General features: G+C 38.0%; 1 protein-coding gene across 1 annotated transcript in view; it reads right to left on the minus strand.

Moving 5' to 3' along the window:
- LOC136877757 (G-protein coupled receptor family C group 6 member A) overlaps positions 1-20,215 on the minus strand; it is a 166,522-nt gene that overhangs the window by 64,718 nt on the left and 81,589 nt on the right. Inside the window, exon 4 of the mRNA XM_068228736.1 lies at positions 14,371-14,469. Coding sequence (XP_068084837.1) covers positions 14,371-14,469 — 99 coding nt within the window. The remainder of the gene's footprint in view (positions 1-14,370; positions 14,470-20,215) is intronic.

The raw sequence follows: 20,215 nt of genomic DNA on the forward strand, positions 1-20,215 counted from the left end.
AAATTTTAAAATTCCTATATCAATGTTCAAAATAAGCAATTTCTCGTGAAGACCTTCCTTGCTTGTGCTAGTCTGCACTTTGTCCTTCCATCTACCATAGTTATCTTGTCAGAACCTGCTTTCAATATGAAGCATTCTTTTGTAAATTTAAATGTTTTTAATAACTGTGTTTCACGTTTTGCAGATGGCTGACCTGGTTTGTCACGTAGCTGCTAGCTGGCATTTGAGAGATAGTGGGTTCAAACCCCAATGTCGACAGCCCTGAAGATAGTTTTCCATGGTTTCTCATTTTCACAGCAGTTTTCAGCCATATTCCTAGATTAAACTCTCTAACTTCTGATTTCAGATGTTCCAGTCCAAGCTTTCCTTACAGATTTAGTATGAGGAATGTTTCTTGCTGACAAACAAAGGCTGCAGTAAATATTTTTATCATTTAATGTACGGTATCTACTTTGGTGTTACTCTTGAACTTCTTTCCCATTTTATGTACTCACTTGTAGTGTTAATTTCTATATTTACATTCCTGTCTTGTCATTTAATGTATCTGTACTACCCTACGACTAGTGCTCCTTTATTGTAAATCTGTTCTTGTATTAATTCCCTGGAAAAATCTGTTTCAGCTCTTTGTATATTCTTTATTCTCTACATTAACTTAATTCTAGCTCATAAGGTACCCGTTCTTGCGCTGTTTCAAAGGAATAATTATCCTTTTCAGCTCTTCATATATACTTCCTGTTAACTCCCTTTATTAAGATTCCTTTCTAGCTTATGTGTTTATTCTGGTATTAATTCCCTAGAATAGGAATCCATTTTATCTCTTAATTCATACTCTATGTTGACATTCTAGACTAATGTATTCTTGTGCAGTTCCTTCCTTTTCAGCTTTTCATATATAAATTTTTTGTCAACTTGGTAGATTAAGGTACATTTCTAGCTCATAACATATTTATTCTTGTGTTAATACCCTAAAATGATGCATTTCAGCTCTTGTATAATTTAGATTAACTCTTGACCAATATTGTATTCTAGCTCATAAAATAACTATTCATGTGCTAATTCCCTAGAGTAATGATCAATTTCTGTTCATGTATTGATGTTATGTTAATTCTGTAGAATAAAAATCCATTTCAGCTCTTTATGTATAGGGCCTATTCTATGTTTAACTCCCTGGATTACCTTACTCTAGCTCATAATGTACCTTTAATGTGCTTTCTCCCTTCCTTTTCAGCTCTTAATGTATATTTTCTGTCAACTCTTGAGATTAGGTTCTTTTCTAGCTTGTAATGTACCTGTTTATTCTGATGTTAATTCCCTATAATAATCAATTCATGCTGTTCATGTGTGTTTTAAACTTTCTTCATTTTTTCAGTTAATCATATTCATATTGTGTTAATACCCTAGAATGATAGATTTCAGCTCTTCATGTATATTTTACATTAGCACTGGAACAAGTATATTCTAGCTCATAATATACTTGTATCTATTTATGTACCAATTGCCTAGAATAATAAATTTCTGTTAATTTAAATGTTACACAAATACCCTATATAATCATTTATTTGTTAATTCACCAGAATAATGGTAATAATGATGCATTTCAGCTCTTAATGCATATTTTACGTTAGCACTGTAGACTAATAGGCCTATTATACTTCTAGCTTGTAATGTATCTATTCTTGTGATAATAATCCAGAATAATAGTCATAAGCTTTTCATGTAAGTTTTAAGTTTACTCTAGATTATATTCTAGCTCGTAATATATCTATAGTTCACTGCCTAGAATAATCCATTTCAGCTCTTGATGAATGTTAATTCTTTAGATAATAATTTATTCTTGTGTTAACTACCTAGAATAATTCATTTCTGCTCTTCATGTATACTTTGTCAACACTATAGTCTAACATTAAATTCCAGTGTGTAATCTACCTATTCTTCTATTAATTTGGTCTAATAGCTATCCTTTTCAGCTCTTTATATATATATATATATATATATATATACACTCCCTTAACAAAGATTTCCTTTCTAGGTCATCAATTCATTCTTGTCCCCTGGCAGGCCTGAGAATTGTACAGCTGTAACGTCATGGGGTATTCTATTTCCTAGAATAGTGATCCATGTGAGCTCTTAACATATGTTTTTATGTAACTCTCAATTAATCATCTAACCTCTTAATATATATTTTGTTAACTCCCTAGACTAAGGTTTGTTTCCAGCTCATAACTATTATGCTTTTTCTGTAGCATCCTTAGTCTTTCAGTGCAATTGTACTTGTTTAAAAAGTGTAAATGAGCATTCTTTAACTTCTTGTGTATAATATGTTCTTATATTCACAAGTTAATTTTCTATTTTTGTACATAAGACCTATACTTATTAACCAACTCATAACTGTATTGGTACCTTTTGTTGACAAAAATTCCTTTTCTGCTCTTCATAATATATTTGTTAGCTTAGTTCTTGCAGCTACTTTCACTCCAGTGGCAATATTTCTTTCTATTTCAGAGCCAAATATTTTCTGGTACTAATGTCATTCTTAAATGTGCTTACGTCCTTTTCAGCTCACAATGTGCTCCTGCCCGTGTCTTCCTTGAAGAGGAAAATAATTGTTTCCAGATCATATTTTCCCAAAATGTCCTGTTTCATTGTAATAATCATTTTTGTTTTCTAGCTGGTGATAAATTTGGATTAACGTTGATATTTGTGTACATTCCTTCCAGTTATGGAGCATATGCAGTTATGGTCTTTCTTTACATGTTTTGTAGTTAGTTTAGTGCTTATGACATGTACTCAAGGTCTATCTCAGCTTCAAATTTGTCCCAGAGTATTTTTATTCTGGGGGGATAGAGGCCTCTACACTGGGGTTTGATGCAGACATTTTCTGTTTTTCAGGCAATAATTTGGATTAATGTTGATATTTGTGTACACTCCTTCCAGTTATGGAATGTATACAGTAATTGTCCTTGGTCTTCAAAAGTATCATAGTCAGTTTGAGAGTTCAGTGCTAAATACACAGGCTCAAGGTCTATCTCAGCTTTAAATTCATACCAAAGTATTTTTATTCTAGGGGGTAGAGGCCTCTACCCTGGGACTTGAGGCAGACACCTCCACGTGGTAAGTCCTGGTAACTGTACACCACTCAAATCATTACATTACGGAGCTTGAGACACAATTTTTTTTCTCACCCTTCAGTTACATATGTTGTCCACTAAAAAAAATCAGAATAAAAGATTAGAAAGTCTACTTTTGGTATAATCTTAATATACTCGTACTTTAGCGTTATGAAGGTAAAACAAGGGGTAAAACCATGAAATTCGAATACCACTGGCATAGGCTATGAGAAACTAAGGAATGGCTTTGGATGGAAAGAATTGAATACAGTAGAATCCTCAGTTATGAGATTTGAAGCAATTTTACTAGCATGTCAACTGAAAGATATTCTACTACCTGTAACTTTCCTATTTACAATGGAACAGCTTTTGTGCAGGAGTTCTCTTCTAAAGATGCAAAACATAAGATTTCCTGTCAGCCTACTTCTTGCACAAAATTTGCAACTTGTTGAGAAGTACATACATTTGTAAGGTGCTAGCACAAGAATACATTTCAGTGGGAAGCACAGCTCAGGGTAACAGGAGTGAGTTAGTGTTGCAAGAAGATACAGTGAAACCTCATTAGTGCATTCCTCATTAACACATTTTCCCATTTAGCACATAGTAAATTCGAAGTCCTGATCTATTTAAACAAAATGCCTCTTACTATATTACATCATGAATTTTTGCTATTAACGCGTAGTATGACCACATTTTTCCTAGCCCAGAAAATGTTTTATCATCCCTCCTTGTGAAAGGAATAAGATTTCCAACTCGGGTAAGAGTGCTCGCCACAGTTTTGTGATAACTGGAAAACGCCTTGAATTCTTGAACTTTACAGGTTAAGTTGCACCTTTGTGGAGCAAGCGGTTAAGTTTCACAAATGCTCAGTTTTGTTTACCAGTTAGCAGTGTGATTGCTGAATAACACAGTGAGCCTGTCTGTGCTTGTAGTTCGCATTCCATTCAGAAGGAAAATTTATTTTTTTGTGGTACAGTGAAGGGCAGCAAATATTTGTCAAGTGATGGCCTACATCTGGATTAGGAACATGGATCATGTGAAATTGATTGTGGTGCATATTTGTCTTCTGATAATCTAGTTGTGGATATGGAAAAAGTGAAATTCCTTACTAATGAAGACAAAATGAACATCTGTCAAAGTGGACCAGCAGAGATAGTGTGAATGTTGAAACTTGCACCGTCAAGGTTTGACACAATCACTAGACTTGGTCGAAATTTTGTCCGATTCAAAATGGCGGCAAAGTAATTCTATCGCAGTTGCTTGTGCCATAGAGTATAATCTCAAATTCATTGTCTAACAGTGCGACCAGGAAATGATCTTTAATAACCCACTGGTCTAAAATAAAAGGCCTGTACTATAATTTGTTTTAGAAAGTGATCTACAATAATACCGTACTTTATTTTTATGGCCTCCCATGCAAATGTTTTCATATTTGTCTTGTTTTTCACACCTTTTAATACTCTTCTCATCTTTAGAAATAGTATAGTTTTCACTGTACCCATGGATAATAGGAGATAAAATACCCTCATGTCAATTGTTTCCATATCCCTGTTGGATACTTTATTCATATTAAGTTTTCTCACTCAACTCATTCTTTCTCCTAGTCCCCTGAAAAAAGACAGAACGAGGTTTTACTGTGATTACTATTTCACAACCTTTGATTTTATCAGTACTGTATGCGTTAAAAAACAATCTGTTTAAAGGTCACAACAAAAAATAAAGGGAAGGAAAACTATTACAGTAAGTTGTTGTATACCAAATTTAAGTATTCTGTGGATCTTGCACCATTTTGTCACCTAGGTTCCTAATGTCCATTTTGTGTCTCTTTCTCCGGCCATACTTTCAGACAGCCTGTTGAGTGTTGCACAGGCTAAGAGCTGCCATCTAGTTAGATCTGTTTCAACAAACTTGACAAAATGGCAATTTCTGTTTCAGAAGACAATATGTGTGGCCTTCATTCAACCTGGTCTGTTTCTTCAGAGAACCACCTCACCAGCCATGATGTCCTGAAAGGATTTGTTGCTGAGAGAGTAGCTGTGCAGTTTGGGTCACGCACCTGTCAACTTGCATTCCAGAGATAACAGCAATTATAAAGAGCCGCACATAGGACATACATGACCTTTCAGGAGGATACAGTGGAGAAATTCAACACTCCAGAGCTCTCGGCGGATTAAAACCATTCCACAAAAACTCGATTGTCATCTGAAGGAGTTTCCCCTTTGACATTTTACTCATTTTAGGAACATTTTAAATACCCTCCCACAGTCAATTCCTGAACTCAAATTACTAAAAAATTCACTTTAATGGTATCAGACTGGATTATATCTTATGATTTAAACTGTAAGTGCAAGTTCATTTTTAGACTGTAAGCTTGGTATTCAAGATAAGATTTAAAGACTTTATAATCAACATAATTTGAAGGTTGTCCTTACAATATTGAATTGTAGTGTGTATGCATAGAATACAAATTAATGCTCAAGATAATATTTACACTACCTTTTAAAAAAACAAATATGTAATAGTACTAAGTGTTGTCCTTGTAATCTTATGCCCATCTTTCAAGGAACTGAAGAAGTCTCTATAAAAGGCCAAACGTATGTTCCTACTAATATAAAACTCAATATGAGAGTGTTAAACAGGTAGACCTTTTCATCTGAGAATTGGGTAGTGTCAACAGATATGGAAACTGATATTCATAAATTGTTTGAGATGGTGAGTTCGAGCCCCACTGTAGGCAGCCCCGAAGGTGCTTTTCTGTGGTGTCTAGTTTTCACACCAGGCAAATGCTGCGGCTGTAACTTGAAGCAATGGTCACTTCCTTCTCATTTTTACCACTTTCCTATCCCATCGTATGAATTGGTAGGTGGTCAACCACATGTTTACAGTACCAGTGTGTATGTCGTCAGTAGGGCACTAAAAACTCCAAAAATATGCACTTACCAAACGTATTATTTAATTTTAACTCGGTGTTAAACTGACAAACATGTTTCATTCCTTGCTAATTGACACATGGCAGTAGGTTATCAAGAGTTTTTCAATATTTTCAGGAGTCATGGACTTCCTGTTGTCCGACAGAATTAATTTATACACTGAAAATTATCATTCTACAGTACGTCGACGGACGTAACTGGGCAATACTTGTACACTGGAACTGACTGCTCGGAACATTCTTCTGGCAAAGACTGCCTGATTACACTTATGTAGTTGCTTATGGATTGAATCTTCTTCAGTCCTGGGTTTGAGTTCAACACAGCAGAGTTTCCTTTTAACATTTTCTTCATATCCACCAGGGACACCATTTAAAGAACTAATGGTGTTTTGAATTAACTGAAGAGATTCGTGTAGGAATGCACCACGAGTATCTAGGCCCCTAATCGCCTTTGAAAGTGAAGAACAATGCACATGGCTGAAACTGATCTTTATGTACAGTTTCAGATTCAAATGCGGACTTCGTTTCATGACCACATGCAGTATGACTATCATCAATACTTTTAACTACATCTTTCACTTTTAAAGTCTCTTGGTAGAATGACACTGCGGATAACCAAATTCCCCATCTTATAAGAACAGGTTCCGGTGGAAGAGAAACCTGAGACAAGTAAGTTTTATTCAACTGTACATGAGCCGGTGCTTTTAGGAACAGTTCTTTCCCACTTGAAATTACTTTCTTGACAAATGGAAAGAGGGTAAGTATCCCTTCTGCAATACTATGCAATCCATGGGCCAAACATGTGATATGGATGAGATTTGAAAAAATTTCAACAAACGATGCTGCACCTGTGATTAAAATGCGGACTTTGTAACAATCACTCTCCAATTCACTGGGCCACAAAAGTCTCAGGGAATTATTAACAAATCTTGCAACTGTAGCATAGTTCGATTTTCCTAGCACTTTTGCATGAAAGTAAATGAGGTTTGCCAGGTTCTTCCGGACATAATTTACCCACTATGAAGTTCACAATGTATCGATCACACGAATCAGTTGTTTCCATCTACCAATATCCAGACAGTTCCCTCCTATGTCAGATCGCATTGAATCAACAACAGAAGCATGCAGTGAAAGTAAATAGTTCTTTGTAAGGGTATATTCATCTGGTATTCTGTGATTAGCACAATACTTTTCAAGAAATGAGCGTAGTTGTGGATTATTCAGTTCATGGAGTGGAATGTTGCTCATATGAGCCTTAAAAATATCAGCAGAAAATGTACTAATTTCACTCAGTTTTCACATTTCACACAGTGTTTTCACATCTGTTAAAAGTAGCTTTTGCATATTCTTACTCTGCTCTTTTGATCTAAGATGTGAAGCAGTTTTCGAATGTCATTCAATATGAAATTTTTAATCACATTTTACACTCTTGTTGCACACTTGGCAGTATACTACATCACCATCACTTGTATATAACTATTGCCTGGTATCCACTGTTTAATTAGACCTAGAGCTCTTATCTTTAGGTATTTTCGCAATTTAATCTGGTAAAACACTGCAACAGACGACCTGCAAGTTAACAGATGAACGCACTTGTCTAAGCAAACCTTGGAGGCTACGTTAAGGAGAAAGGAATGTCAGACAGAAGGAAACAGCTGTCGTGAAATGGGTCATAATCAGTCCACCTGCTGTATTGCGACACTGAATGCCCTTTCCTTGATCAGGGGAAGGCTTCTTGTATTGCCCAGGGATGTAGAACAGTTCATTAGATTCTTCATTTAATTCAGAAATCTTAAGATAATCGATCACACATAAGAGAAAAATATACCTGTATATTCTAAATATGCACTAAAGTTCAAAATATGCATTTGCATATGCGCATATGAATTTTTAAAATGGCTGGTCCCTAGTAATCAGTCCGTAAACTGGTTTGATAGTGCTCCATGCCACCCTATCTAGTGCTAACCTTATCATTTGTACATTACTACATCCTGCAGCTGCTCTAATCTGCCTTGTCGTATTCATACCTTCATTTATCCATACTGTTCTTACTGCCTACAGTACTGCTATATAAATTGATACAGTTATATGGAATATTTCACAAAATTGGTTTTAAAAAAACCAACCCTCTTCCCCCCCCCCCCCCCTATCCTCTTTCTGTCAAACTTCATGGTGAAATCTGTGGATTGAAAGTCCGCTGGTGACATTCCTTAGTTTCTGGTTTTTGTTCACCCCTGTCTATTACAGAATCTGTTTTGCAGAAGTCAAGGCGCATTTCTTGAAGTCTCTTCTCTCAATCTCAAATGCCCTTACCGATTTCGTGAATGGCAGGGATAATTGAAGCCGTAGATTCGCTGTATGTTTCTTTTGCTAGTTTCTAGCTAAGTCTGGATGGTCAGTTTTCACTGTTGCTAGTGCTCATTTTAAGTATTGGGATTTTTCTTTCCTTATGGTCTTTAGGTCTTTCAAAGATAACTTTTCCCATATTACTCCCAGCAATATGTTAGAGGATTATGCATCAATACTGACCTGCATTTAGGGCAGGTGGCAGATTCCTTATCTGTTATTTTCGTAGCCTTTTCTAAAATGATTTTTTTTTTGAAATGGAATTTTTTTTAACATCTCTCTTGGCAAGTTATTCCAATCCGTAACTCCCCTTCCTATAAACTAATATTTGCCCTAATTTGTCCTCTTGAATTCCAACTTTATCTTCACATTGTGATCTTTCCTGCTTTTAAAGACACCATTCAAATGTATTCATCTGTCATTCCACGCCATTTCTCCACTGACAGCTCGGAACATACCACTTACTTGTAGGATGCTAATTAATATATTATTTAACCACTATTCAATACATTAAAATTTTTATACAATTATGAATTGATCATTACTACCTTATGAATGCGAGACATGTTTTGTCTTTCAGTCACTGTACCTCATCAAGTTTAAATCAGGCACCTAATTTATAATTACAATATAATTACAAAGGTTTAATATTAACATATTTACAATAGGAGCAATCTAAGGAAAAGAGTATGTTTGGTATTAATGTGTATAACAGCAATATCAGCCACTGGCTGTTGATTACTGGTTGTGACAAGGGTACATATACAGTGCTTAGTAGCAGTGGTCTGATTCGAAAATGTGAATCACATTATTTGGAATGTTAGGGAAAATATTACAGCAGTTTGAGAGAATGTTAAGAACTAATTCAGCAGCAAAGTCGTAACTGGAAAAACTATCTGGTTGAAGAGTTGCGTTGGGAATTTTGGCTTGCAAAAGTAATTGGTGATTTAACTTTGGTGTAAAATGAAACCTTGATTGGAGTGTTTTAAATTGTTTACAAGCTTAAAAGTAGGCGCAGCAGAAAAGGTCGAATAAACCTTTGGTGCATTGTCAATGACAACAATCATTGGTTGTCTATAATAGTTGTTGCAAGGGAACATGGTATAGTGCTTAGTAGCAGTTGTATAAATTAGTTTTTATACATTACATTTTTCAGAATGTTAGGAAAAACATTCAAACAATATAAGAATGGTTTATTTAGATCTTATTTGGAGGTAATGTCGTAAGATTGAAAAAGAGAGAAACAACAGGTTGAAAAACTTTGGCTTGTGACGTTAGCCTAGTAAAAGTAAAAAATGATGAAACATTTGGTGCAGTCCATAGTGAAGGGATCAAATGTTAAAGTAAAATGACAAATTGGTTGAGGAATCTTGGCTCAGGATAAGTCTTCATTAATTTTATCAGTGAAGTGAAGTTGTCAGTAGCACAGCATGGTGGTGTTGGTGCAACATCACTTGCACCATACCACTAAGTCGAGCAGCTAGTCTCCTTTCTTCCATGTCTTCCCAGCCCAAACTTTGCAACATTCTTGTAACACTACTGTTATGTCTGAAATCATCCAGAACAAATTGAGCTGCTTTTCTTTGTATTTTTTCCAGTTCTTGAAACAAGTAATCCTGGTCAGGACACCAGACACAGAAACCATACTCTAGTTGGGGTCTTACCGGAGACTTATATGCCCTCTCCTTTACAATTCTTACTACAACCACTAAACACTCTTATAACCATGTGTAGAGATCTGTACCCTTTATTTACAATCAAATTTGTGATTATCCCAATGCAGATCTTTCCTTATATTAACACCTACGTACTTGCAATGATCCCCAAAAGGAACTTTCACCGCATCAAGACAGTAATTAAAACTGAGAGTGGACTTTTCCTATTTGTGAAACTTTAACCCAGTTTATCATACCACTGCCTATTTTCCATCTCACGTTATTGAGGTTATTTTTCAGTTGTTCACAATCTGCAAAAAGCCTCGGATTCCACTTCTTTACTCATATCATTTATATACCGTGTATAAGAAAACATAAAGGTCTAATAATACTGCCTTGAGGAATTCCCCTTCTTCATTATTACAGGGTCAGATAAAGCTTCGCCTGTTCTAATTCTCTGAGATTTGTTCTCTAGAATTATAGCAGCCCATTCAGTCACTCTTTTGTCTAGTCCAATTGCACCCATTTTTGCCAATAGTCTCCCACGACCCACCCTATCAAATGCTTTAGACAGGTCAATCGCGATACAGTCCATTTGACCTGAATCCAAGATATCTGCTATATCATGCTGGAATGCTACAAGTTGAACTGCAGTGGAATAACTTCTCCTAAACCCGAACTGCCTCCTATCGAACCAGTTATTAATTTTGCAAACATGTCTTAATATCAGAAAGAATTCCTCCCAAAGCTTACATGCAACACATATCCAACTTACTGGCCTGTAATTTTCAGCTTTGTCTATCACCCTTTCCTTTATACACAGTGGCTACTATAGCAACTATCCATTCATTTCGTATAGCTCCATGGAAAATTCTAAATTCCCATAGAGGGGATTACATATTTTTCACGAATAGATCATGTCAAAAAACAGAACGGATATAAAGCTTTCAGGCGTTTGCTCTATTAACCAGAGTTTCATCTTAGGTCCGACACTAGACTCGTCAGAGTAGGATGTGTCAGACCCTACCCACTGATGCTGGGGCAATAATTCCATTGTGGAGATTTATCTCCCGTATGCAGTTATCAGGCTGTGATGGGCTTCTGATAAGTTCACCTGCATACACCCCAGCATCAGTGAGTAGGGTCTGACACATCCCACTCTGAGTCTAGTGTCAGACCTAAGAAGAAACACTGGTTAATAGAGCAAATGGCTGAAAAGCTTTACATCTGTTCTGTTAGCTGGTTAGCTCCTTCATGCAAACAATTTTCACATGGAACATGGTTATGGCAGTTTGTAGTGAGCAAGAGATAATATTCTTCAAATCATAGATTCCGCTGATAGTGGCTGTAGCCTTTTCCTTAGTTTTTCATGAATGAGTTGCATATTGTTTTTTTTTATTTTTTTTTTTAGGCTATTCAAAGCTGCTTCTTCTGATACCCATAACACCGAACCAAACAACAATCGACCACAAGAAGTTTTTAATTCTCTAATCCAATAAAATATAGCACATTAGATAATAAAGCGCCCAACATGAATGGCAAAAACCTTTTTTTCTTTATCTTCCACTGTAATTTGGTCATTGTTCACTGTTCATAGTCAGTTTGTTTTATGGAAATCTTGTACTGCGTAAATTAGGCCTACATCGACTTTTAAAGGTTGTCAGGATGAATAGAACGAATAGAAATGATTTCTATTTGTCCTTGTTATTTTGAACTCTAATATGGTTTCAAATGTAAGTATCGATCCTAAAGTTCTCGAATACATTATATTCAATTCTGCCCATCACTAATCACAATCAAATTGAAAGAAAAAAAATCATTAACACTTCCAAAATTGATTACTCGTCACCTTGAGCTCAGCTGGAAAGCATGCTCGCTGTATAAGTCTGTAAGAGTGCGAAATTATACAAAGTTTTTAAATGTAACGTGCGCAAATAAAATGGCTGCAGTTTTTTATAACATTTTAACACAAAAATGTGAAATTCCCAGTCTCATATTAGGGCCAAAACAGTAATAGGCAATCCTAAAACCTCCCATTGCTTTATGTAAGTAAGGTGCAACATCTGTTCTGGTCTTGATAACCTAATCGTATATGATAATAAGATACTAAATCTGTGTTCCTTAAGAAGGAGCAGTTTTGATTTGTCTGAAAGAACAGTGACTATTCAGTACCCTGAGGGAAACGCCAAGAACCTGTTTGGTGATACACTTGAAAAAAGTATATTAAAAAAAAAAAACCTAACCCTGGACATAATGTAGACTTTTTGCAAGTACAAACATTTGATGAAACTAGTTCCGTCCTCATGTAGAACTGTCGAAATGCGCTCTTGTCTCCTTCCATTTGTTGTGGACACACTCTGCTTTAGGGTTTCTGAGAATTCTCTAAACAATACCACCCGAATACGATGCTTAGATGGTCCCTCATGCAAGTTCACTGCCGATCGCTTTTTCAGTACGGTACTTTCTCAAATTGGCACAATGACGGGACGTTAACACCAAAATCCATAAGTATGCCGCAGCCGTCCTCTCGTGAGATACAGTTTCTTGAAAAACGCATGATCCAGGATTTAGCGTTGATGGGACAGAAATTTCTGGATGGTTGATCCGGGAAATCGTTTCTTCGAGGAACGGATAATGCAGGATTTTTACGTGATTTTATTAGGGTGCTCGGGGGACCACATAATTTGGATGAACAATACGGGAAAACTTAGTTTCCGGGAACGTATAGTCGAGGTTCTACTGTAATAATGTTATTGTTTTTACATCCCACTAACTACTTTTCATGGTTTTCGGAGGCACCGAGGTGCTGGAATTTTACCCCGCAGGAGTTCTTTAATGTGCCGGTAAATCGACCGACATGAGGCTGACATTTTTGAGCACTTTCAAATACCACCAGACTAAGCCAGGATCAAACCTGCCAAGTTGGGTCAGAAGGCCAGTGCTTCAACAATCTGAGCCACTCAGCCTGGCTCCTTGGAATTAGTGATTTACCTCCAAATATTCTTATTCTAAAAATTGCAGCCATACTTATGCTCCTTCGAAATCAAAGTTTCCCAACGGCTTCTGAACGGAACTAGATTAGGGCCCACTTCATAGAAGTGTAAAAAAATTGCTTAGATTTGGAAACAATAAGTGGAGATAAAGCTGGACAGAGGGCTCTAATTCCTCGAAATGACTTAACATCTGATAAAACACTTCCATTTTCTTTCAAGAGGCATCAATTTCCAATCTGCTTGGCATTTTGTACCACAATCAAACCTCAAGGGGCGTGAAGGTCTCACCTCGGCCAGTTTTCAGCCATGGCCAGTTAAATGTTGCAACATCGAGCGATATTTTAGACACATTAGTTACAAAAGGTAATTGTACAAGAAATGCACTGAGCAAGTGGCTGCATGGTTTGGGTCATGTAGCTATCGGCTTGAATTCAGGATATAGTGGGTTCGAGCCCAACTGTCGGCACCTCTGAAGATGGTTCTGTTTTTCCATCGGTACCCATTTACACACCAGGCAAATGCTGTACCTTACTTAAGACCAGTCACTTTCTTCCCACTTCTCGACATTTCCTATCCCATAATCACCGTAAGACCTACCTGTGTGGGTGCGACATAAAATTGTGAAAAAATAAAGTACAAGGAATGGTTGTGATAGTACAACACAAAAGAAACACTTTTTTGCAGGTGTTTTAATGTTGCACAAACTCAGGTGTTGTAGCAGTATTACAATAAGACACTGCTAGGACTGGGGTGGAGGTGGCTGTGGTCTTAATGTACAGACAAAGCAATTGCCTAGTGTAAAAATGGGGAACCATAGAAAACAATCTTCAGGGCTACATAGGGCAGAGTTCGAACCCACAATTTCCTGAATGTTAGTTCAAAGCAATGTGATTCAAACCACATAACCAACTCTCTCTGTGTAGAAATAGAACAGTCTGTAAAGCTACGCATCTATGTACAAATATCAACACTGAGAATAAATTTGAATACTCCTATAGAAATAGTTGTCCTCTGCTTACCAGTCAGTCTCAACTGTCTACTGAAGTGTTTAAAATGCAAAGACAGAAGTGTTTAAACCTAAATGATTCTAATTCTTCTCTGCAAAAAACGACACTGTGTATTGTAGCAGTTGCACTGGTGGTAAACAACTCTTATAAAGCTGAATACAGTACAAGATTTGTAACAGGTAATTTTCTATCGCTTATGGAGTGTCATTGAATAACCTTTAACTCAATTGTAAATTTTTTAAAGAAGACATTTGTGGATTTTCAAACAATATTTCATTGGAAGAAGACATGGCTGGTATGTGGCAACCGTAGCTATCATATACTTATTCTTACCTAGCACATAGGAGTTATCACATCCCATGTCTACAATAGATGCAAGTAGAGTCTTCTGTGCAACCACTGCTGATGAACAACCATCATATAGAGCCAGACCTGGAAGAAAGGGCAGTATCCCAATGTCATTTTAAATTACAATCTCCTTCGCAATTTTACTACAGGACAAAACTAGAAATAAATAGTATCAGCTAAATCAGAAAATAAAAACCACGAAAATTTCCTTATCAGAGCTACCATGCAGAATGATTATATTAATGATATCTTTAAGTCTGGAAACAAAAGAAACTGAACTCTTATTTAAAGGAAAGACTGCACAAGTATACACTGATTGAGCAAATGTCATGGGATAGCGGAGCACTGATGCGCAAGTGTATTCTCTGCGCACCACACGCTCCCTGTGCCAGCGCCAGTTGTATAGGAGACTTTGTGAGCAGTGGCTGTGCATGTGACAGGTGTAACATGGAACGTCGTCGTGAGCTGACACCGTTCGAATGGGGTATGTGGATCGGTGCCCGACGGATGGGAAATGCGATATCAGAAGTGGTGCACGAATTCAGCTTGACACGATCAACCGTGTCCAGGGTGTATCGTGAATGGTTGAATGCAGGTGTCGCCGTCCACAACAGATGAACGACCGGCCGTCCAGCCACCCTCGATGACCGTGACCGGCGACATCTGAGACAGATTGTCAATACTGACAGACGGACAACCGTGCAACAAATCACGGCTTAATTCAACACAGGCCGTGCTAGACAAGTCTCCCAGTGGACAATCCGTAGGAACATGGGTTCTACGGGGTATGGGAGCCAGCGCCGCACACGGGTGCCACTGTTAACCCAACGTCATCGGGCACGACGCGCTTTTTTTTTTTTTTTTTTTTTTTTTTTTTTTTTTTTTTTTTGCCAGTCACCAGGGATGGACACTGGAACAATGGCACAACGAATCAAGATTTCAACTGCATCGTGTATGTCGCAGACCACATGAAGCGATGGATCCCGCCTGCCTCGAAGGTGTGGTCCAGGGCGCTGGTGTCTGTTATGGTCTGGGGTGCATTTTCCTGGTATGGAATGGAAGAGACTTTGAATGGTACGCAGTATGTTGAGCTGCTCGGAGACCATCTCCGCCCATTTTTGGCCTTCCAGCGTCCAGACAGTTCTGCGGTGTTTCAAGATAACGCGCCGCCACATTGCTCTCACGTCACCCGGGAATGGTTCCAGGAACATGCAGTGGAGGTCCAACGACTGCCATGGCCACCCAGGAGCCCTGATATAAACCCTACCAAGCATATCTGGGATGTCCTGGAACACAGGCTCTGTGCCATGGATCCTGCTCCCACGAACAGACCAGCATTGGCGGCCGTTCTGCAAACTGTTTGGTGTCAGCTGCGTCCAGAGGACTACCAGGGACTTGTCGACTCATTTCCACGGCATCTCACTGCAGTTCGCAGGGCGAGAGGAGGCCCCATCCGCTATTTGGTGACTATCCCATGACATTTGCTAAGTCGGTGTACAATTAAAGGTAGAAAGCTAACAATGATATAACATCAGTGCGAGAAGAAGCAACTAGAGAAAGAAGAAACTGTACACACACATATCTTCATTATAGACTTATGCATGTAAGAATCTGAATTACCTTCACAATCCTCTATTTCTAACAAACATTGTGGTCTTGTTTATTTCCATACCTCTTATTTTTAAATCATAAAAAAACTGAGTAACTACTGTCACCTTTATCTCCCTCTACTCTTACACTCCATGGCCAAGTCCATTCTTCTCCTGGGTAACTATCTTCCTCCATTCACCTCACATGATTCCACTATCAAATCTGGTCTATACATACAGCTTCATTCAGCAAATAAATTCCTAATTTAGCCTTTATCTCCTCATTCAGACTACCCTACAGTCATTGTTCCCACTCTTTGTACCAGCAGTCATTCTCAATACTCATGTCTTGTTACTTTTAATTTATGAATAAGTTACCCTGAGTTCACCCATCTTTCACTCCTGTACAGTACAGCCAGTCTGAAAACAGACCAATGTAAAGATCCAAGTAATTACTTCCCTTATACATAATACTGTTCATTGCAACTGCAAGCTCACTGAATTTGTTTTGCAGCACCTAGATTCAATTTCACTTCCTATACTATCATCTTGAAAGAATACACACCCTAAATACTTGATCTACCTGTTCCAGTTTTGTGTTTTCAACCTGACATTTGATCCTCTTAGGTTTCTCCTCTATTGAGATCACCTTAGTCTTGGAAACGCTAATCTTCATATTACACTTACTGCGCCTCTTCAAGTGCCAAGGATTTCAGCACAATCTGTCATTTTATACCTTTCAGTAAATGTTCCATGTGAACTATGAACAACAAAGACAAAAAATTACACCCCTGTCTGACTACTGTAACTACCTTTAACCAAGAGCTCATTCTATCATCAAATCTCACCATATCTCCACTGTCAACATAAATGCATTTGCCTGTAATAATGTACCCTTAATCTCATAATCCCTCGGTACAACCCTATTCTGCCATATGCCTTCTCCAGAACTACAAAACAAATATAACTGTCTATTCCTCTATTTTCAAGTTTGTTTTAGGCTTCCCTTTGTTTCTTCCACTTCCCACTCTGACTAGTGATTAAGTATATTGTTTGTATATGTTCCTATTCTCAACCTCAGCTTTCTAGATTTTCTTGTTTATAGCAATACTGAACATTTGTGCAGCTAAGTATAGTAATTCTGCAGCGACTGGAAAACAAGGAGCTATAACTTGCCCAGCCACCTACATCTGGACTGAGGAAAGTAAGAAAAACAGTAAGGGTTGTGTCATCTTGCATTAGACCTAGAATTTTTTTTTTAAAATTTGCTTTATATTACACCGACACAAGCAGGTCTTTTGCGATGATCGGATAGGTAAGGGCTAGGAGTCTAAAGGAAGCCGTGGCCTTAAGGTACAGCCCCAGCATTTGCCTGGTGTAAAAATGGTAAACCACGGAAAACCATTTTCAGGGCTGCCGACAGTGGGATTTGAACCCACTGTCTCCCAAATGCAAGGTCACAGCTGCACACTCCTAGCTGCACGGCCAACTTGCTTGGTAGACGTAGAAATGAAGTTAATTTAATAGGGAGAAGTATACTTCATAAAAATGTTGAGATTTGCTAAAATGAATGGTCCTTTCTTTTTGCTAGCGATTTAATGCAGTGAAGGTTTTTGGTGATGCAAAGATGAGAAAGGGCTAGGAATGGGAAGATAGTAGCCATGGCATTAAGGTACAGGCCCAGCATTTGCGTAGTGCAAAAATGGGAACCACTAAAAACCATCTTCGGGGGTGCCGATGGTAGGATTCGAGCCCACTATCTCCCAAATTCAAGCTTTCAGCTTCTGTAGCTAACTGCATGGTCAACTTGCCTTGACTGAATGAATGTTTCATTAAAGTGTGAACAGAACTGCTGTATTTTACTGTTCTTGGTAGTATTACTCAATCATGGTTATATGCTGCTTAGTCGAAATTTAAAAATGGATGAACTTTGCTTAAGAGGCACAACCCTGAGAAACATGCATCAAGAAAAGGCCCTCTATTATATTAGTCCATGTAAAAGTCATTGCCCACATTCTGTGAAATTCTTAAGTTCAGAGAACAAAGAAGAGCAGGATGTTTAAAAATGACAACCTCACAAGAAAAGGACTATGAGATGAGCAGCATGGAACATAACCTCCCTGATGGGAAAAGTATTAAACTTTTAAATTACATAAATGGAGAAACACACTGAGTGTTGGGCAGTGGGAAATAACCTAACTCCCTAAGGGGAGTCAAATGGCTTAAGGCGAATGAGCCCCTTTAGGTAGGGTGATAGTCCCTACAGTGGAGGAAATGCCACTGGAAACCATTATGCCGCATCTGTTCTCCAGTTTAGGGGGCAGTACAAGGCATCTGTATTCCAGAGGAGCAACCTCATCTCCTCACTCGATCACATTCAGAGTTGTAACTTGGGACCTAGTCCCATACAGGTGACACCTTGACAGTCAACCATGCTCGATAGCTGCAGTCGCTTAAGTGCGCTCAGTATCCAGAATTCGGGAGATAGTAGGTTCGAACCCCACTGTCGGCAGCCCTGAAAATGGTTTTCCGTGGTTTCCCATTTTCATACCAGGCAAATGCTGGGGCTGTACCTTAATTAAGGCCACGGCCGCTTCCTTCCCACTCCTAGCCCTTCCCTTTCCCATCGTCGCCATAAGACCTATCTGTGTCGGTGCGACGTTAAGCAACTAGCAGAAAAAAAAGGTCTTTTAAGGAATACTCTCTCAGCTGAACCAAGTGTTCAGAAAATGCAGCATTCGGATACGGTGGGCTGCCACTTAAAAGATACCGTGAAGTCGGAAATACCCCAGTACTGCATACACGAACGAGACAAAATCAATAATCAAACCAAAGCAGATAACCTACTTCTCTACACACAATATAAACTCACTCATGCAAACTGGTAAACTAAAAGTGATCACCGACATAATGGACCAACACAAAATTCTTATCATGGGATTACAGAAAATAAAACACTGACCAGGATGGCTTAGAATCTCAAGGGTATAGACTTTATAATGGTATACCCAGGAAGAGAGTGATGAATGTCCCATGATTTGGAACAGGATTTTCGGTCAGCCTTAAAATAATAAACTCAGTTCAAAAATTCAAATCAGTCTCAGACTCAATGCTCACCTTAAAGGCATCTAATAAAATCTATACTATAACAAATACCCATGCTCCCACTAATGATAAAGAAACTCCTCAAAAGACAATGAAGAAACAGAAGAATTTTGGGACCTATTGGACCAGACCATAGTAACATCCCCAAACACCATGTAAAATTAATTAATAGGTGACCAACACTTAGGCAGAGAAAAAAATATCGTGACATCATCAGAAAATGGCCAGAAATGGAGAGACTGGTTGACCTGTGTAGAAACCATACCTTAATCTCAAATTCTATATGTTTTAAGAGAAAACCTCAAACTCAAAACATGGAAACACCCTGACCACACTAAAGGAGAATGGCAGCTGGATCACATCTGCATGGACAAATACCTCCACAAAGAGATCTGTAACGTCAAAGTCCTCCGAGGAATAGACACAAGTTCAGATCACTACATAGTTAAAATTAAACTCACTCCCCAGAGGAGACAACAAAGGCAAGCCCCTAAAACTAAAAGAAAGTAGATCCTACCCAGCTAATCAACAATGAAAATCACCACAAAGCAACTGACAAAATAAAAATCACAGATAAACTTGAAGATTTAGTACACAACCTTAAACAAGCTGCAGAAGACCTGGCTCCAATTACACCATGTAAAAGAAAACCAATGGTAGAACAGTGAATGTGACGAAACAGTGGAAAAAAGACATCAAGCATGGCTATTCCATCAGTCCCAAAAATCAGAAATATCCTATCAAAATCTAGTAAAACAGAGTAAAGAACTTCCCAAGTCTTAAGAAGAATAAGAAAACATCATAAGGACACACTGCAATTAACTGAAGAAGGATTCAATAAACTCGATCAAGGGCCTACTATAAAACCTACAGGAAACAGCTCTGAAAATATGAACCTCCAACCCTACTGACAAAGGATGAAAACGATAAGCTGGCTCATAACAATAAAGACAATGCAGAAATTCTGGCTAAATATTCGAACAAGCTTCTAAATTATGAGGAACCTACAGAACTCCTTCATTTGGACACCAACACCCCAATAAAAACACCACCAGAGAACATAAATACCCCCGCAATAATAAAGGAAGTCCATCAAGCACTAAATAAATTTAAAAACTATGAAGCTCCGGGAGAAG

The sequence above is a fragment of the Anabrus simplex genome, chromosome 7 (genome assembly GCF_040414725.1).
Source record: "Anabrus simplex isolate iqAnaSimp1 chromosome 7, ASM4041472v1, whole genome shotgun sequence".
Lineage (NCBI taxonomy): Eukaryota > Metazoa > Arthropoda > Insecta > Orthoptera > Tettigoniidae > Anabrus > Anabrus simplex.